The 21,284-nt window shown below is 52.3% G+C and overlaps 1 protein-coding gene across 2 annotated transcripts in view; it reads left to right on the plus strand.

Moving 5' to 3' along the window:
• Positions 1–21,284, plus strand: part of GCN1 (GCN1 activator of EIF2AK4) — a 693,936-nt gene that overhangs the window by 620,703 nt on the left and 51,949 nt on the right. For both annotated transcript variants that reach the window (XM_085633485.1, XM_085633484.1), the window contains exons 53-56: positions 2,436–2,550; positions 2,652–2,748; positions 3,078–3,226; positions 5,766–5,873. In XM_085633485.1, the coding sequence (XP_085489611.1) occupies positions 2,436–2,550; positions 2,652–2,748; positions 3,078–3,226; positions 5,766–5,873 (469 nt within the window). The remainder of the gene's footprint in view (positions 1–2,435; positions 2,551–2,651; positions 2,749–3,077; positions 3,227–5,765; positions 5,874–21,284) is intronic.

Raw genomic sequence — 21,284 nt, forward strand, 5'->3', positions numbered from 1 at the left:
GTGTGTAAGGGTACAGGGCCTCTAAGGGTGGCAAAAGGTGTGCTGCAGCCCTTAGAGGTCTCCCTTGGTCACAAAGCCCTGGGTACTTAGGGTACCATTTACTAGGGCCTGACATGTGGCCAGGGTTTGCCAATTGGGGTTTGTTTTGTTTTAGGGAAGGAACATAGGCCCTGGGCACCTGATTGGCAGGAGTCCAGGGCACACTCAGTCAAAGTACATTCAGCAATTCAGCAAAAAGTGGGGGCATACCATGCAAGAAAGATGGCACTTACTCACACATGGGTTCCCTCGCTTATCTTCTGAACACCCGTCATCACAATCCCCAAAACGTTCCACTGTTACTTGGACACCCTGCTTTTTGTCTCCCCCCTTTTGCGCGCTACATTTAAAACTTTACCAGGGAGGCATTCCAGTTTCTTCTTGATGCCTTTAGCCGCCCATTCTTTTGCCCCAGTTTTCTCTTTCATATCTGCATGTAAAATAAAATATAATTCAGTAGTATGCGCTCACTACTTGGCGTCTCGGGATTCACAGGGAGCATGGTGGTAGACTCAGTTTCCCTAGATTTAGAGGCACCTAGGGATGTGAAAAAATCCTCCTATTTTACTTTGGTTACCCCTACGGTACAGCTGGAGAATGTATCATCCAAAACCTGCTTAGAGGCAAAAGTTATGCACAATAAATAATGCCCCAGGTGGCACACCAGTTCCTAAGGACCCTTACAGAAGAGGGGTCTCGTTTATTGCCCTTGGTATCTAAGCTCGTCCCCGTCCAGTGTGCTGCCACCCAGGCACATGAACATGGTTATGTCCTCAATACAGCTTGTGAGTGCCGAGATTACACGTTCTTTGCTGCTCCTTCTGCCCTCCAACATCCTTGAAGGCTCCTAGCCTTCCTTCTGACCTCCCCCCTTAGCAGGGTGCAATGCCGAATTTGTTTTCTCCTTCACCGGGGCATGCAGGCTGCAAGGACAGTGGCATGGTCCCAATGAGGGGGGCTCCCAGGGGACCCACTTTAGCTCCCTGGACCTATATACTCTGAAGTGCTGATTAGGGATTTGGTTTTAGGGAAGGAACACTGGCACAGGGGACCAGACCTGGTTGGCAGGGACCCTGTGCACTACATTTGAAACCACATCAAAACTAGGCAAAAAGTGGGGCATAACCATGCAAAAAAAGGCACTTTCTCACAGCCACCATCACCTCTTTCATCACCCGTGACTCAGCCCAACTCTGATTATCAGTCTGGAATGCAAGGGATGCCACTGAAGGTTCCCCTATTACAAAAACAAAGTTAGAATGGGCACACCCAGCTGACTCACTTATACGCCTGCTGCGACAGTCCCAGGACGCCAAAGGCGGCCACACTGTTGGGAAAATAGGTGTCAGGTCGGGGAACTTCACTAGACCGCTGCTATCTTGTGTCCCAGTGTCCTCTGCTGGTAATTATTGAGAGCTCTGTCATGTTATTTCTCTCTCCTTCTCGCACCTTACACCTTTCTCCACAGTAAAGGTGAACTGGTTGTAACTTTACAGGCGAGGAGCAGTGTGGAACTTCCCCATCTGGGGTGCAGGTCAAAGACCTGTACTCAGGATCTATAAATTACTGCCGCCACTACCACCGCTCATTTCCTAGCCCTACTTCAGGTATAATATGGGTGTTCCTCATTTGAGCAGGGGTGGGCAGTGCTGTCATTTGCCTTTTTTTAAAAGGACAAACACTTCCAATGGACTTGAAGGTTTTTAAATCTGCTGGGGCAAAATCTAAAGCAAGTCAGAAGAAAATTCACAAGACAGGATTGTACAACTGTACAGAGTTGTGCGTGGGACTTCTGTCCTACAGCTAGCCATGAAACTGATTTTTTGTTTGTGCCACAATACAAGATAAGGTCCTAATTCTCCCCAAAAGGAGCTTTCTCATTCAGCTAGCAGAGCACATATTGTAATTTAAAATGGTAAAACTACGATAACCAACTTGCCATAACAGACTCTGTGATCCTTCTCAGGCCTCTGACCAATACAAGGGTCAAACTTAACCCCCGCCTTTGCTTGCTGCACTGTTTGAATATTTAGACCCCTTCCTGCCATGAAACTGGAGCAGTTGAGTGTCTTGGGTGAGCTTGTGTGCCTGCAACATTTGGTTGTCAATTTCACACCTCGTGTGTTTTGGAGTAGAAATCCGTTTGATGTCACCCTTCTCTTTTTTTCAACCATATTCATGTATGTATGCACATTTGTTGAGCATGTGTATGTATGTATGTGGGGTAGGTTTTGGGTGTTGGTCTGAGGGATCAGATATATATATATATATATATATATATATATATTTATATAGTAGTTTAAATACATGATCATTTTGACCATTGTGAGCATGATTATAATTGCTGATTTTATGCTGACTCTGAGCTTCTTGTATTTATCCACTTTTTGGTACAGGGAGACTATGCTGCAGGCCCTGCGGTTTGTCACTCAGGGAGCTGGTGTGAAAATAGATGCAACAATACGTAAAAATATAGTTGCAGCACTGCTAGGAATGCTTGGGCACGACGAGGTACGTGATTTGTACACTTCAGCCAAATTGCTACTGCTTGTTAGGTTCATATTGATACCAAAAATCCATGGTTCAACTATTTGTTTGCTTTACTTGAACAGGATGCCACTCGCATGGCCTCAGCAGGCTGTCTGGGAGAGCTGTGTACATTTCTTGCAGAAGATGAGCTTAGTAACGTCCTTCAGCAACATCTCCTAGGTACGCATTGTTATCAGAATAAATTATCAAATAACCTGTGGCAGCTAACTTGCACTTACATGACCTGCACTTCAGTGTACTTAATCTTCAAGCTCATGGTTAGAGGGAATATTGTCCATCTTGGATAAGGATGAAGTTTAAAAATATACTGGATTGTTGAGTTACAATTCCTATTAGTATTTGAACGCATGATCAGCTGACAACTTCAGTCATACACTAAATATATTAAGAGGTAGAATGCTGGTTTAGTTCACTTAGTCATTAGCCTTGAACTATTGCATTTGATTTATGATTCCGATTTTCCCCCATTTGTCTCCTACATTTTACAGCGGATATATCTGGCATTGACTGGATGGTGAGGCATGGACGGAGCTTGGCGCTCTCTGTTGCCATAAATGTAGCTTCCAGCAAGCTCTGTACTCCCAAGTACAGCAACAGTGTTCAAACAATGGTTCTCAGCAATGCAACAGCTGACCGAGTAAGTAGACTTCCTCAACAATACAACAGCAAACTTGCGGCGGAGTCTGCCACTTTATAAGAATTTCCTCCTGTAGACAAGTTAGGATATGTCTGGGTGATCACTAGCAATGCTACTGCAGAGATAGTACGATGATCTCCTTGATGTTTCTCTGCAATGAATCTCGTGCCAAACACTTGTGTAGTGCCCAGTTGATCTTCACAAGTGCAAAACCCTGGTTTGATGGTCTTCCATGTATGCTCATCAACATCTCCACAGGATGCCAATGCAGTGTCTTGGTGATACGCAATAGAAAATTGTTCATAACAGGCAGCAGAAGAAAAAGAAAGCTAGGTGAGGTGATCTCTCGGGGGGGAAGGACATGGATCTTAAAACGTAGGCATCAGCACTTTTTATTCAACTTTTTCTTTTGCTGTTATTGAAAACAAGGTGCTGCCGCTGACAAATTATGAACATTCTGTTTCCTAAGTGGAAATTGCAAATATAAACATCTGTAGTGTCAAAGCAGACTGATTATGGACTATCTCTAGTTTTTAGTTTCAGTTGCAGGAGCAAGGGCATGTTCTTGTGATCCAGGGGAGGGCATTTCTCAGTTCTGAAGGACTAGAATGGGTTCATAGTGCAATAAATGGCAAGTAGCTGGTTCAGACATATTTTTTTTATTCAACTGTAAAGTCTACAAGGAGTAAGACATAGCGACAATATTGTTATTGATAGCACGGCCAGTGATCGAATACATTTACAGTTTGAGGCACAGTTAACCAACAGGACAGAAAACCCTGTATACCTTACATTTCAGCATCACGCCACTATTATGCAAAAATCATCCCATGATTCGCCTCAAAACTTGGCATGTTTATATGAGTCTATTAGTGAAAATTGGCCCTTGCCTCTCAACCACTCTTGGATAGTAGAGGGAAGGCTTAGTGGATTGCCAATATCTAAACATTTCTTTTAGTCCATAAGAGCCGCAGGCCCATGAGAGTTAGCTTACCTTTTTTATTACCACTTTCCCTAATAGTGCCGTGGAGCGCTGTTCTGGAAAGGAGTGTGACCTGTATCCAAAAACAGCAGACTTGACCATTGCGATCTAGAGCCAATAATCAAGCATCCTCTTGTTACTTGTAGTAAATGTCCACTTGTGACAAGCACATCGGACAGTTTGTGAAATTATCACTACCCATCTTTCCAGAGAAGATTAGGGGTTTATTATATCCAGTGGAAATATTTCAATTGTATGAAGCATAACTTGACCAATGTGACCATTTTGCAAGACACTATTAGTGCTTCTCACCAATCACTATTGTCTAAGGGACTGAGATCTCCAACCCATTTAGTGATCAGGTGCATTAATGACTAGGGTGCAGCAAACCTGTGGTATGACTTTAGTTTCCAATCAGTCAAAGGTCAATTTAGCGTCAAGGGGCTCAACTCAAAAAGTATGCTGAAACTAGTCCTGTACATCTTAAGAGCTTGACACCGTTGAAGGTACACACAAAATTTAGATTTGTGTAGCAAGAATTAGTCACTCAATATTTGAAAGGATTTAATATGGTCTTTAGTTCAAAGCCCAGTATCCCCAACCCCTAGTTTAGAAATGCCACCCACCGAATTCAGAAAGCTGGACTTTCTGATGGATGATTCTAACTGCAGATTCCTTACCTTAAAAATATTCACAGTTGCCAGACTGGACCCAGAGAAATTCTTCAGCAGTGCTCCTGAGCACTAGAAGTTGGCACCATGTGGCTCCTCAGTGACTTGGTACTGCCCTGAAAACAGCAAAGCTCTACTTAGGGGACACCCCTGTATCACTGCTATCAGTTCCTTTCGTTCCGCTCCCTTCGATGCAGATCCAAGCTCCTCTCCCAACTTTGTTTTCTGATGCCTCCAAAATGTACCTCAGCTAGTGTTCAGCAGGTCATACGTTGCTCGAAAATGACAGGATTCAAACAATGAACCTGCACGTGTGTTTAGTGCTTGGGCTCCGTACCTGAACCTGGAACAGGAGACAAAACTTTGTTATTGAACATAAGAAGAGGTAACAGTTGATGCATAAGTCCTACTCCAAGTTGCGAGGCTGCTTACGATCTCATTCAAGATCTGGTCCCACGTTAAGTCCCGTTCCAGCTCAACATCTTTCAGTAGGTTAAAGATGCACCATGTTACAAGGTCTACAGCGGTTTCTGATGTCACTTCACACCTATACACCCGGCTTCCCTGGTGTAGGTATCCTGGTTCCCAGTGTATCCACAGGTGGATTGACTCTCCAACCTTCCATCTTCCACGGGGTTTCTTCAAGGTCCTCTGGGAAGGGTCCTTCTTCTTGAAAGCTGCAACTGTGACTTACCCATTCACTTATATTGAGCACACGGTCGTGTTCCCACTCAGCACATGGCCTCCGGGGGGTTCCTGGCTTCTTACCTTGGGTGGTTCCTTGGGTCTCCAACTCTTCACAGAGTTCACTCGATTATTAAGCACTCTGCCTCCTTTGTGTTTCTGAAGTCTCACTGTTAATGCAACTATTATTTTTGCTCTGCAGATTCCAATCGCCATCAGCGGAATTAAGGGAATGGGCTTCCTCATGAAGCATTGCATTGAAGCAGAGGGTGGAAATCTGCCTCCAAAGATTGCTGGCCTCTTCATTAAGGTATGTTCACATGGTGTAGGATTTGCTGTTAAACTCTCCAAACCTTTTGAATATATGTATAGTGCTGCTAACAAAGTAAAAAAATGGAGATCGCACTGTTTTCCCAGCGGAGAATGCTAAAGGACATATTTCTGCCTCCTACATAACGTTAACCACATAATGAGAAAAGGATGGATGCTCTGATTGATCGTAACCTATATATAATTAAAGAAAACTTGCATCTTTTCTGACTAAGCACTCATCTGAATGTACTCTTCCTGTTGAAAACTAAAACATCTGAAAGAAACACGTTAGTTAGATTCCTCACCTTAGAATATCCCCAGGCGTCAGACTGGATCCGGAAGATTTTTCGTCAGCAATACCCCTTGCGCGTCGCTAGGCGTCATCTGCGGCTCCGCGTCCGTCGTCGGCGTCGTGCGCCGGAATGACGTCGTCGGAGTACTTAGACGCCGCCCTCGCGCGCTGACGTGAGTTCTTCTTTTTTCCGCGCCAGTAAGCGCAGATCCGGGAGAGCTACCCCTTTAGTCAATTTTTGACTAACTTTTTGATCCTTTTTGATCCTGTCTATCGACACCGGTGCCGGTAGGATGCCTGGGTTTAAAGCCTGTACGGACTGTAGCCGATTGATGTCGGTTACGGACCATCACCGCCGGTGCCTGTACTGTTTGGGCCTCGACCACGACGCGGAGTCGTGCTCGGACTGTAAGGCCCTGACCTCGAAGGCTAGACGGGAGCGGTCCCGTAAGCTTCTCGAGATTCGCCACTCTGCTCCGCGCGCCTCTCGATCCCGGTCCAGGAGGAGGTCCAAGGATCGGTCGCGGAGCCGCAGCCGACGTCACCATCGGTCGTCGGGATCCAAGTCTTCGGGTAAGTCGAAGCATTCCAAGAAGTCCAAAAGGCGTCATCGCTCTTCGGACTCCCCTCGCCGGTCGCGCGACTCGGTCGAGGGTCAGGGTGGTTCCACCCCCGCGGCTCCGGCGGAGCCGCAGGCGCCGCGTCCGTCCCCATACCCTCCGGTCCCTGGGACTAACGCGACGCCGGCGGAAGTCCGTGCCTTCCTCTCGGCCATGAGGAACCTGGCTCCGCCGTCGTCGCCCGCTGGTGCGCCTTCGGGCCCCGCGGACCCGACTGGGCTGCCTTGCCAGCCGGCGGCTCCGGCCCCGGCGCCGTTGACGGCTCCGGCCTCGACGCCGCAAGCGCCCGAGGGACCCGTTCTCGAGTCCCCGTCGACGCCGGTTGACCTTGTCACTCCTCCACCGGCGTCGACTCCGGTTCCACCGCCGACGTCGACTCCGCTCGACGCCGTGCCCCAGTTTAGTCCCGGTCCGGGCCCGGCGCCGGTCCGGCGTCGATGGACGCCGAGATCGACGCCGCTAGAGACACATTTTGTCTACCGCCCGGCTCCGTTACTTTCTCCTCTACACCAGGAGTCGGATGATGGGGACTACTGGGAGGGATCCGAGGATCCTATGTCCCAGGACTGGGCAGATGAACTGGGGGAGGCCAGTGGTCTGGATACCTCGCCAGACACTGGATTCATCTCTCCTCCGACTGTGGCTTCGGAGGAGGGTGCTGCTTTCTCCGTGGTGCTGCGCAAGGCGGCCGCAGCCCTTGGGCTCGAGCTACCTGCCGTGGCTGTGAGGACGAACGTCCTCACTGAGGTGCTTCAGTCTGCAGCAAGCTCCACTGAGCCTCTGCTGCCATTCAATGAGGCCCTCACTGACGTTCTACAGGGCACCTGGTCCAATCCCTCCACAGTTCCTCCTGTGGACAGGAATGTTGCCAGGCGCCACCGCCCTGCTCCGGGCGACCCCAGTTTTCTGTCCCAACACCCTACCCCTGAGAGCCTGGTTATCCAGGCCTCCACCTCCCAATCCTCTTTCCCGACCGCCCCGCCGGACCGGGATTCCAAGAGACTGGAGCAGTTTGGCAAGAAACTGTTCTCTTCCCTTAGTTTGGGCCTGCTGTCTTTGAACACCGCTTGTCTCTTGGACCGTTATTCCCACTCTCTGTGGGATGCGGTGGAGGACGCGCTGCTCCTATGTCCGGAGGAGGTCCAGACACGACTTACCCAGGCTCTGGCCGATGGGAGGGATGCCGCGCGACATGCTATACGTTGTGGGCTTGACACCACGGACTCGCTGGGTAGGGCCATTTCTACCTCAGTGGCGCTTCGACGTCACGCCTGGCTGCGGTCCACGTCGTTTTCCGGCGATGTCCAGGGCACTCTCATGGACATGCCGTTTGATGGCACTCGCCTGTTTGGCGATAAGGCGGACAGTGCGCTGAACCGCTTTAAGGACTCCCGGGCTACGGCCAAGTCCTTGGGCCTCTCGGCTCCGCGGTCGCAATCTTCCGCTTTTCGCCCCTTTCGTGGCCAAGCAAGGGGTGCCTCCTCACGTGCGCCTAGCCACCAGCCGCAGAACCAGCCTGCGCGCGGTCGCGGACGTGGTTTCCGCCGAGGCGGATCTGGAGGACGACGAGGTCAGCCCACCTCCACCCCGGCAGCATCCGCCTCAAAGCCTTCCTAGTCCGAGCTTTCAGGCCCATTCCACGCCAGTGGGCGGCAGAGTTCGCCATCACCTGCTCCACTGGCGGTCCATCACATCGGACAGGTGGGCGCTGCAAATCGTCCGAAGGGGCTACTCCCTCCCCTTCGAGACGACCCCTCCAGCCATGCCACCGCAGCACCACCGTATCTCGGGGGATCATTTGCATCTTCTCCACGAGGAGGTTTCCGCCCTCTTGGCCAAGGGGGCCGTCGAGTGCGTTCCGAGCCCAGAAGTAGGTCGTGGTTGTTATTCCCACTACTTTCTGGTTCCCAAGAAGGGCAAAGGGGGCCTACGCCCTATCTTGGACCTTCGGAACGTCAATGCCTTCCTCCGGAAGGAAAGGTTCAAGATGTTGACTTTGGCTCAGGTTCTAGCTGCCCTAGACCCCGGAGACTGGATGGTAGCGTTGGACTTGCAGGACGCTTATTTCCACATCCCCGTCCTGCCGGCCCACCGGCGTTACCTGCGGTTCACGGTGGGCCAAGAGCACTTTCAGTTTACCGTGCTCCCCTTCGGCCTTACCAGTGCCCCTCGGGTGTTCACGAAAGTGATGGCGGTGGTCGCAGCTCATCTGCGCAGATCAGGGGTTCCAGTCTTCCCCTATCTCGACGACTGGTTGTTGAAGGCGGGCTCGCCCCAGGCAGTCGTCTCCCACCTCCAGACTACGGCGGATCTCCTGCATTTGCTGGGGTTTTCCATCAACGTGCCGAAGTCACACCTGAGTCCCTCTCAGAAGCTCCTCTTCATCGGAGCGGTTCTCGATTCGGCGCAGTTCCGGGTCTATCCACCGGAACAGCGGGTCCGGGATATACAGGCCCCGATTCCCATCTTTCGGCCTCTATCCTGGGTTTCGGTCAGGCTAGTGTTGCGGCTTCTGGGGCTGATGGCCTCCTGCATCCTACTAGTGCATCACGCCAGGCGGCGCATGCGGGCTCTGCAGTGGGACCTGAAGTTTCAGTGGGCCCAGCATCACGGCAACCTGTCCGACCATGTCTTGATCTCGGAGGGCACTGCACAGCAGTTGCAGTGGTGGCTCACGGACCGCGATTGGGTCATGGGCAGGAGCCTCTCCCTTCCCCAACCGGAGCATGTCGTAGTGACGGATGCGTCCCTCCTGGGATGGGGTGGCCATATGGGAGAGGCGGAGATCAGAGGCCTCTGGTCTCCGGCGGAGTCTCGTCTCCACATCAACCTGTTGGAGTTGAGGGCGATCCGACTTGCACTGAAAGCCTTCCTTCCCTCTGTCAGGGGCAGTGTCGTGCAGGTGTTCACGGACAACACCACCGCCATGTGGTATTGCAACAAACAGGGCGGGGTGGGGTCGTGGACCCTTTGTCAGGAGGCTCTGCGCCTCTGGACGTGGCTGGAACACCAGGGCGTCACCCTAGTGGTTCAACATCTGGCGGGCTCTCTGAACGCCAGAGCGGACGAACTCAGCCGCCGGTGCATGATGGATCACGAATGGCGTCTGAACTCCGAAGTGGCGCAAGGTCTCTTTCAGCAGTGGGGAGAGCCTTGGTTAGATCTATTCGCCACCGAAGAGAACGCGCAATGTCAGCAGTTCTGCGCGTTGGAATTTCCAAGGCGGCACTCGCTCGGCGACGCTTTTCGTCACGAGTGGAGTTGCGGTCTGTTGTACGCCTTTCCGCCTATACCACTTCTGCCCAGAGTGCTGAAGAAGATCAGGCGCGACCGGGCCCAAGTCATCTTGGTGGCTCCGGATTGGGCACGAAGATACTGGTATCCCGAGCTACTCAGTATGTTGACCGATCCCCCGATACGTCTGCCCCTTCGGGAGGATCTTCTGTCGCAGCAGCAGGGGACGGTCCTCCACCCGAACCTGTCCAGCCTCCACCTCCATGCGTGGAGATTGAGCGGCGGCAGTTGATGCCATTCGACTTGCCTCCTGAAGTCTGTGATATCATTCTGGCAGCCAGGCGTCCCTCCACAAAGACGGTATACGCCTGCCGGTGGAACAAATTTGTGGCATGGTGCACAGCAAAGGCTGTGGATCCCCTTTCCGCCCCTCTTTCTAAGGTTCTCCTCTTTCTTCTTTCTCTGGCCCGGCAGGGCTCTGCCCTGGGCACCCTGAAAGGTTATCTTGCTGCCATCTCTGCCTTCTTGCGGCTTCCTGATCAGCCTTCTCTTTTCAAGTCCCCTGTGGTTACACGCTTTCTAAAAGGCATTACTCACACGTTCCCTCCTGTCCCTTTTGTAATGCCTCAGTGGGACTTGAATCTGGTCTTGACATTCCTGATGTGCGCTCCCTTCGACCCTCTTCACAATTGCCCTCTTCGTCTTCTGACTCTTAAGACTGCTTTTCTGGTAGCCATCACCTCGGCTAGACGGGTGAGTGAGCTCCAGGCTTTATCTTCAAAGCCTCCTTTTCTGTCTGTTCATCCGGACAAGGTTGTCCTTCGGCCTCGTCCCTCCTTTCTTCCGAAAGTGGTGACTCCATTTCATCTTGGGCAGTCTGTCACCTTGCCCACCTTCTTTCCGCCTCCGCATCCTTCCAAAGAGGAAGAGAGGCTCCACCGTCTGGACCCAAAACGTGCGCTCTCCTTTTATTTGGACCGCACAAAGCAGTTCCGGGTGGACGACCAACTTTTCGTTGGATACGTAGGTGCTAAGAAGGGGAAAGCTGTGCACAAACGGACCATCTCTCGGTGGGTCGTTTTGTGCATCAAAATTTGTTACTCTTTGGCAAAAAAGGACCCTCCTGTTGGGCTGCGCGCCCATTCTACTCGGGCCACAGCGGCTACTACTGCCTTGGGACGGGGAGTCCCTTTGCAGGACATCTGTCAGGCGGCGACGTGGGCTTCGCTACACACGTTTGCCAGGCATTATTGCCTTGACAGCCAAGTCCGGAGGGATGGCTTCTTTGGCCGTTCTGTCCTCCAGGACTTTCTGGTGTGATCTTGGTTCGCAGACCCACCACCGGGGATGGTATTGCTTGGGTATCTATTCTAAGGTGAGGAATCTAACTAACGTGTTTCTTTCAGATGAACAAGTTACTTACCTTCGGTAACGATGTGTTCGAGGCATGTGGGCTGCTGAATTCATATCTGTGCATAGATCGCCGCCTAGTGTTGGGTCCGGATGTTTGCACGTTGTTGTCCTGGAAGAGTCTTCGAAGTATCCTTGGATAGGTGACTCCTCCCCTGGACTACAGTGCGCATGGGCATCCTCTCCATCCTCAGATTGTTTTTTTCCGCCATTGGGTTCGGATGTGCTATCTTAGCTCAAGTTAGGAAAATATTTGGTCGAGGCCAAAAGGCCTTTAGTTCGCGTCGGTACTGTTTATCGATCGGGTTTCGATAGCATTTTGCTAGTTTACTAACTTTCAGCACCGACTTCTTTCGCATTTACCTGTCCATCGACTACTTCGACGATGGAATCCAGGACGCCATTCAAAAGGTGTCCGGTATGCAATGCGAAGTACCCACACATCGACGTCCATCCGGTGTGCAACAAATGCCTTTCGCCGGACCACGACGAATCGACATGCATGGCCTGTGCCCGGTTCCGTTCCAAAAAGACTCTAAGGAACCGAAGAGCGGCGAGACTCGAGGCGCGGCACGCGGCACCGGCCCCAACAGACATCTTCGACGAGGCCGACGTCGAAGAATTAGAAGTCATACCCTCCAGTCCCGTTTCCGAACACGACCCCGGATCGGACGAGGGCGACGAGTCACTCTTCCACAGAGGTGAAGACGACACCGAGGTAGGAGACGACGAGGAGGCCTTAGGGGCCGAAGAGAGTAGCTCCAATGATGAACAAGGCCTACCTGTTCAAACCGAAGAAACACCAGCGCCACAGCCTTTGGCTCCGGTCGAGGGATCGCCTTCGGGCCTTACCCGAGACCCATCCCGTAGTTCTTCGGCCCCGCCCTCGGACGTTCAGCAGCAGCCATTGCTGCATAAGCCAGCTGGTTTCCCTACCACAAAACCGAAACCGAAAGCTGCTCCGGTTCATACGAAACCGAAACTGAAAGTAGCGCTAGTGGGATCGAGGCCTTCCACGCCTTCGACGCCAACGCAACGCGTCGGCACCGACCGCACCAAGAGGGACTTCGGTGCCGAACTGGAATCGGGCGACATCGGAGTCGACAAGCGGAAAAAGGCCATCGGCACCGAGAAACCTACTCGGCTACCGACGCCAACAACACCGAGGGCAATACCGCCCGCTTCGCCTCGCGTCGCTCCCTCGCCGACGCCGATGCCTCACCTATCGAGGACGTCGACGGTGATCTCCACACCTCGACTCGAGGACCCGCCGGCACCGAAAAAATCCACGCCCGGCTCTACGAACCTGCCCGGTGCCAAAGCCTCAAAGGCGCCCCAAGTGCGGCCTGCTGCGACGCAAAGCAACAAAACCAAGGCGGCCCTCAAAGACCCGTCGGGTTCCGGCCCGATCGGAGCTCCAGCAACCTCTACGGGGCCAGCCAACATTACCTTCGGCTTGCCTCCGTCAACAATCCCGAAGATGTTCCAACTCAGGACACGGGTTACCCAGACTCCGGTTCCACCGGACGAGACGTCTCCGTCACGGGTCATCGACGCCGACACTGGCAGGATGATTCTCCACGACCGAAGAATAACTTCGGAACCGCCATTGGACCCTTTCAGGATCCCACTAAAAAGGAAGCTGCCGGTGGAATCAGAACCTCTCCTTTATGAACCGTTCCATTCCTCCTACCAGGATCCACGCCGGTTCTCCCCCACGCGCTCCAACACGGATGCATTGGAGGACTACATGGATGACCAAGCACCCTACCATGTAGACACAGACCCTGATGACCAGCAGGACCCTGATCAAACTTGGGGCGACCCTGCAGACCCCGGTGCACCTCTCGATACACAGGACCCACAACTCTATGGGGCAAAAACATCTCCCACGGAGGATACTGCGGCTTTCAACGCTCTTATTGAACGTGCTGCAAATAACCATGGGGTACAGCTTCACTCAGATACCATCGAGGATGACTTTCTAATGGACACTTTTGCATCCTCAGAAAGGCATGTAAAAACTCTGCCAATGCTCAAGGGGGTCCTCAAACCAGCTAAGGACATTTTCAAGGAACCCACCAGGGCACGAGTGATAAACCCCAGGATTGATAAAAAATACAGATCAGCACCTGGGGATCCTACTTACATCAAAGGACAATTACCACTCGACTCCATCGTCGTAGCGAATGCTCGCAAGAGGGCACACTCGCAAACGACAGGTGACGCTCCTCCCCCGGACAAAGAGTCCAAGGTGCTAGAGACCTCCGGCAAGCGAGTTGCCGCACAGGCTGCCAACATATGGCGCATAGCCAACACTCAAGCGCTCCTCGCTCGCTACGATAGAGCGCACTATGATACATTGGAACAACTACTCCAACATCTCCCTGACCAGTTCAAAGAAGGTGCAGAAATTCTTATCAGAGAGGGGCAGCTACTCACAAATGCTTCCATCAAATGTGCACTAGACGCCGCAGACACGGCTGCCAGGGCCATAAACACAAGCGTCATGCTGCGACGACATGCCTGGCTACGAATCTCAGGATTCAAGCCTGAGGTACAAAATAACATACTGAACCAGCCCGTCAACCCCGACTATTTATTCGGCCCAGAGGTTGACACCACCCTCGAAAAGATAAAAAAGGACACGGACACTGCAAAGTCCATGGGCGCCCTCCAAACTCAGTCCTTTCGGAGCGGCTCCTTTCGTCGCCCCGGAAACAAGGGGGCAGGTAGAGGACAGGGGTCACAACCAACGTATAACAAAGGCAATACACAGACCACCTACGATAAAAACACCCGAGGTGGATATCGTGGCTCCAGTACAAAGGGCAGAGGACGTGGCTACGGCAACACCAGGTCCTCCCCCAAGAACAAGCAGTGACGCCCTCTCCCTTCCTCCCGACCACATAACACCTGTCGGGGGAAGACTACAAAGGTTCCTGTCCACGTGGAACTCCATCACCACGGACAGGTGGGTCAAAGATATTATAAAATACGGTTACTGTCTGGAGTTAACCTCCACTACACCCACAATACCACCAAGAAACCGTCCTATGTCCTCAGAGCACTTAACGCTCTTACAGCAAGAGGTGCAAAGTATGCTTCTAAAAGGCGCTATAGAGGTCGTCCCCATCCACGAGCAGGGTACAGGGGTGTACTCCCTCTACTTTTTAATTCCAAAGAAGGACGGGTCGCTCAGGCCTATATTAGACCTGAGACCCCTGAACCAGTACATTCTTTCGGAGCACTTTCACATGCTCACCCTACAGCAAGTCCTTCCGCTTCTCAAGCAGGGAGACTTCCTAGCCTCACTGGACCTCAAGGATGCGTACTTTCACATACCCATCCACCCCTCACACAAAAAATACCTCAGGTTCACTGTTCAGGGGCAGCACTATCAGTTCAAGGTCCTTCCCTTCGGCGTGACAACAGCGCCCAGGGTTTTCACGAAGTGCCTAGCTACGGTGGCAGCACATTTACGGAGGCAGCATATACACGTCTACCCCTACCTAGACGACTGGCTCGTTCAAGCGAAGTCAGCCCAGCAATGTGCAAGCCACATGTCCCGCACCATTCACCTTCTTCACAGTCTGGGATTCTCACTAAATTACCCAAAGTCCCATCTCCAGCCCGCACACGTACAACAGTACCTAGGTGCGACTATAGACACTCTGGCGGCCACAGCTCAGCCAAATTTAGTGAGGATCGACAGCATACAACTGCTGATCTCCAAATTCAAACCCAATCACTCACTTCCAGCGCGAGTGTTCATGCAGTTGATAGGCATGATGGCCTCCTGCATCTTCATAGTCCCGCACGCGAGGTTACATATGCGCCCACTTCAGGAGTGCCTAGCACGTCAGTGGAATCAGGCTCAAGGACAGTTGAAAGACCTAGTGTTGGTGAGCGGTCGGGCATACAACTCTCTGCATTGGTGGAATCCACAAAACCTTTGCAAGGGCCGACCGTTCCAAGAGCCTGTTCCGCAAATAGTACTGACAGCGGACGCGTCTCTCCAGGGATGGGGAGCTCATGTACTCCACTACACAGTGCAGGGACTATGGACGACACAACAGAAGAAGATGCACATCAACCTTCTGGAACTGATGGCAATCTTCCTGGCCATGAAGGCATTCAAAGTACATCTGTGCAACAAAGTCGTGTTGATCCGGACGGACAACATGACTGCCATGTACTACATACAGAAGCAGGGAGGAACACACTCTCCACAGTTGTCTCATCTGGCTCAGAGCATGTGGAAGTGGGCCATTCAGAGGAACATGTTCCTCATGGCGGAACACCTCCCTGGCAAGGACAACCAGATGGCGGATCTGCTCAGCAGACACAGCCACCAGATGCACGAGTGGGAGTTACACCCATCAGTACTCCAACCGTACTTCCAGCAGTGGGGTCATCCAGAGATAGACCTATTCGCGACAAGCGAAAACGCAAAATGCCAAAGCTTCGCCGCCAGATTCCCACATCCGCAGTCGCAGGGCAATGCGATATGGATGAACTGGTCCGGCAGATTTGCGTACGCTTTTCCCCCAGCGCCGCTGATACCGCTGGTGGCTCGCAAACTACGACAACACTCCCTGACACTCGTCCTAGTTGCTCCCACGTGGGCACGCCAGCCGTGGTACACCACCTTCCTCGAACTCTCCGTGGTGCCGCATCAAAGGCTGCGGATCAAACCCGCGCATTTAACGCAGAACCATGGAGAGGTTCAGCACCCAGATCCGCAACAGCTGAACCTGGCGATCTGGCTCCTGAAGTCCTAGAGTTTGGCTATCTCAACCTGCCACCTGACTGTATGGACATCATCAAGGAGGCCAGGAGACCCACTACCAGGGCTTGCTATGCAGCCAAATGGAAAAGGTTCGTCATTTATTGCGGTAATAATGACATCAACCCGCTGGACGCATCCATCCACAACATCATCTGTTACCTCTTACACCTATACCGATGCAGTCTGGCGTACACCTCTATACGTGTCCATTTGACCGCAATATCAGCCTACCTGCAAACCAGGCAGCACCTCTCTCTATTCAGAGTGCCTGCCATCAAAGCATTCTTGGAAGGGCTCAAACGGGTCATTCCACCTAGTCACCCACCGGCTCCAATGTGGAACCTCAACTTGGTCCTCACACGCCTGATGGGTCCACCCTTTGAACCTCTACACTCATGCGAGATTCAATTCCTTACCTGGAAAGTGGCCTTCCTAGTAGCGATCACTTCCCTAAGAAGAGTTAGTGAACTCCAGGCACTAACCGTTCAAGAGCCATTTATTCAGGTTCACGCCAACAGGGTCGTACTACGTACCAACCCCAAATTCATGCCCAAGGTAATATCGCAGTTCCACATGAATCAGACTATTGAACTGCCCGTTTTCTTCCAAAACCCACAAACTGTTGCAGAAAGGGCACTACATACACTAGATGTACGGAGGGCCCTCATGTACTACATCGACAGGACTAAACCATTCAGGAAGACAAAACAACTGTTCGTTGCCTTTGCCCCACACCACAAAGGTAACGCCATCTACAAAGCAGGGATAGCCAGATGGATAGTTAAGTGTATTCAAATCTGTTATCAAAAGGCAAAACGCACATTAACTATTCCACCACGGGCCCACTCAACACGTAAGTTGGGGGCTTCCATGGCCTTCCTAGGAAATATTCCCCTGCATGATATATGCAGAGCAGCCACATGGTCCACTACACACACATTTACAAAACACTATTGTGTAGATGTGCAATCAAAACAGCAGGCAGCTGTAGGACAGGCTGTTCTCAAGACACTTTTTCAGACCGCTGCAGCTGGCACGGGTAGCCGCCGCTAATACAGGGCACTGCTATGTATTCTATGCACAGATATGAATTCAGCAGCCCACATGCCTCGAACTGAATATGCTACTTACCAGTATGCATCTGTTCTTGGCATGTAGGGCTGCTGACATTCATATCGCCCTCCCTCCTCCCCGGCGCCTGTCGCAGCTGCAGCTCTCAGAATTACTGCAAGCATGGTCATCACTTTCTGTATCTACTCCATCACTGCCACAATGGCGAAAAACAATCTGAGGATGGAGAGGATGCCCATGCGCACTGTAGTCCAGGGGAGGAGTCACCTATCCAAGGATACTTCGAAGACTCTTCCAGGACAACAACGTGCAAACATCCGGACCCAACACTAGGCGGCGATCTATGCACAGATATGAATGTCAGCAGCCCTACATGCCAAGAACAGATGCATACTGGTAAGTAGCATATTCAATCTGTAAGAAACATTAGTTAGTTAGATTCCTCACCGACCCACCCATCCTCCCCGTTCTGCGAACCGACATCTAGGGTTAAGGTTATCCTTTTCAGGCCCCTAGATTTTATTTTTGGCACCAGTGTCGGTCTTTGCATGGCTCTGCGTTCCTGGCGCGGAAGGCTATGTACAAGAACTGACGTCAGCGCGCGAGGGCGGCGTCTAAGTACTCCGACGTCATTCCGGCCGACGACGGACGCGGAGCCGCAGACGACGCCTAGCGACGCGCAAGGGGTATTGCTGACGAAAAATCTTCCGGATCCAGTCTGACGCCTGGGGATATTCTTAGGTGAGGAATCTAACTAACTAATGTTTCTTACAGATACATCGTTACCGAAGGTAAGTAACTTGTTCATATGGCCTCCTCTGGCCCTGCCCCAGCTCCTACCCCTACATTAATTTAATGAGCAAGCCGTTTTGTAGACTTTTTCCTGCATAGTACCTCCAAACATGCTTTTAAAACCGTAGAGGGAACCCCTTCCTCAGTCTGTGAATTCAAACATTGAGAAAAATGTTGGCATGTTTATTTGGAGAAGTGTGGCTCAATGATTAGAGCGGCAGACCCTGATGCAGAGGTCTAGCCCGGGACCAGGGTTCAATTCCCTGCCTCGGCGGGTCTTGGGCTCAAAAATTCCACGGACCTGATAATTCTCGCGTCGGTGCCTATTCCAATCATGGAGTCCCACTCTGCAACTCTGGGCAATAGCTTGCTTAATCTCCACAACGGCCCCCACAACGCTAAGGATGCCTGGCCTCCACCTTGGGGGTGCCCAGGAGTGGACGCCTCACAGGGCAAGCCAGGATGGGTTCCACAGCGGTATTCGTACAAGCGCCTTGAGACCCTTGCGGGTGAGTAGTGCGCTATACAAGTATCAAATTTACATTTAATGAAGGTAGGGAAAGAGAAAGATAGACTGGGTCAGAGGAGGGTTTTTGTCTCTTTTTCAAGTACAAGTGTTTTCTTGGTTACAATGGGGGGTGAGAAAAGAGGTAGTTTGCGAAGATTCACAGCCTCAAGGAGTATCTATGATCAATCTTTAAGGTACTAGATTTTAGATAACTAGGCATTGCAAGTACAAGGTGTGAACAAATGGTAGCCCAGGTCTACGTAATCAGGTAAGTAAGTTTTTAATTAAAAAGACTTTTCACTCTAAAAAATCTTTGCAGCCTGTGTAAGTTGGTGCATGCACCACTTACGAAAGATATATATAGGTTTACTATATCTAAGAATCACTGCACTTAAAACCTATGTCACCCCTCTACCAGGCTTTTACAATCCTGAGGGCAGGGTGCTTGGTTCTAAGTGTGAGGGTGCCCCTTAATGAGCAGGACCCCTGCAGCCTACGGAGTCCATTCTCCCGTGTTGCCTGTGAAGCAGCCATATACTAAAATAGAGGGGCATTATGTGACTGCGCGATGACCATCTCGAAAACTGCTGCAACGAACCCTATCATGTTTGGTGTCAAATATATTGGAATCATACTCCCACACTGTTACCGGTGTGGGAGGTATGATTCCACTCACCGGGAGAGCCCTCCGTTAGGCTCTCAGTGTTCCCGATACCAGCCTTCTAGTCCCGGACAGCACAAAATGGTTGCTGCCGACCAGAGACAAGTTTCTGCCCTCCTGCTGCTGAGCCAAGCTCGAGCAGGGGAAGGCAGAACAATAGGCACCCTGTCACAGGAAGTTGTGACCACCTCCCAGACAGGATTTAGTGTATTCGGGCTGGATGGGTGCGCTTGCCAGCTCCTGGAAGTCTGCATGAAGGGCACATTTGGTGTCCCCTGCATAGTCCTGTTCAAACCAGTCCTGGGAGCCGTTGGCTCCCGCTCTGGCACGAAACTGGACGAAGGATATGGGTGTGTTCGAGGCATGTGGGCTGCTGAATTCATATCTGTGCATAGATCGCCGCCTAGTGTTGGGTCCGGATGTTTGCACGTTGTTGTCCTGGAAGAGTCTTCGAAGTATCCTTGGATAGGTGACTCCTCCCCTGGACTACAGTGCGCATGGGCATCCTCTCCATCCTCAGATTGTTTTTTTAGGTCTCGCCTGCGAACGCAGCGCGAAGCGCTGCAATCGCAAGCGAGATCTATTGTTGCTGACTTGCCTCGGAAGTGGGACAGGAGATGTGCACGCGCAGGCTTTCGGCGGATTTGAGTTGGTGTACGCGCCTACAGCCACGCGGCGTGCACATCTCCTGTCCCCCTTCCCTCGCAAGCCAGCATGCAGTTTCACTTTCGTCAACACGCACATCCTAGGCAGCCTCATGCTATTTAATATTTTTTTTTTAATTCGGACGCGCTGAGCAACAATAGCCCACACGGAGCCCCCCTAGCCCTTCTTCACTCACCGGGCTGCTCTTCTGGGGGGTCTCCTCCTCGCGGCTGCAGCACTTCTGTTGCGGGGCTTCCCTGCACTCCTGGGAGCCCCGCGCTGCTGTGGTCATCCTTGGCCGCCGCATTCTTCACCCGGGCCCCCTCCTGGGACCCGGGGCTTCTCTTCACTCCGGCCGCCACCGCGGGGCTCTCCCTTCAGCATGGGAGCCCCGCGTTAGCACGGCACGCCGGTTTCTGTTTTTGCCGGAGCAGGCCCCGCCCATGTCCCGGGCAAGGGCGCCTGACTTCCGGCTTGAAGACTAGTTGGCTCGAGCTGTTGCCATATTGCCGGGTGCGCGCTGTGGAAGGCTATGTAGGGCTTCAAGTCTCAGCTCTGGCACGGCGGACGCAGTCGAGTCCAGACCAGTCTGTTTAAGGGTCGGGTCAAGGCTGGTCCTGCGTAGGTCCGACTCTAGGTATTTGTATGCCCCCCTCGAGAGTCTGATCCTCCGTTGCTGTCAGTGCGTGCTATGCTGCAGGGCCGGCTACTGTACTTCCTTTGGCTCAGTGGGAGGTCTGAAATACACCTGGCAGGTTGCGTAGCCGCAGGGTCCCCCCAGGACCTCCGAAGTGTGTTATAACTGTGGCCGGTATGTAGTTCCTATTTCGCTGCAGACCAGAGGCGTAACGTAGAGGCCTACCCCAGGCAAATCCTTGGGACCAGAGCACTGTGCCCGTTTACTGGGAGAGTGCCCAGTCGCGCCACCGGTGAGGCCCAGTTCACCTGTGTCGGGCTACTCATTCGGGGATAGCTCCTACTACGGGCCGAATCAGTGGAGTCCCTTATGCAATGTCCGGGCATTTACACACTCTCAATCCACACCCCCCAGGTGCTGGTGGCCGTCCACTGGTGCTGTGAATGGGCCTGCTTCCAGGAGCCAGGCCGGGCTCTTTAGTGCTCTCCGCCCCCAGTTGCGTCTACCTTGCAGCCTATGCTAGTCATTCGTGGGCCTCTCCTCCCCCGCCGCCTGTCCCATGCACCTGCTCCACCTATTGCATAGGCCCCTCTTTCTCTGGTGGCGGTGGCAGACGGGTGTTCGCATCTTCTACCTCGGGGTCAGCGCAGCACGCCCCCTCAGTGCAGGCACACGCTTTTGCTTTAAGATATCTCCTTGTGGGCCGCCAGGCCACAGCGATCTCTCCAGGCCCGGCCCGATCAGTGA

Source organism: Triturus cristatus, chromosome 11 (genome assembly GCF_964204655.1).
Source record: "Triturus cristatus chromosome 11, aTriCri1.1, whole genome shotgun sequence".
In the NCBI taxonomy this organism is placed as follows: Eukaryota; Metazoa; Chordata; class Amphibia; order Caudata; family Salamandridae; genus Triturus; species Triturus cristatus.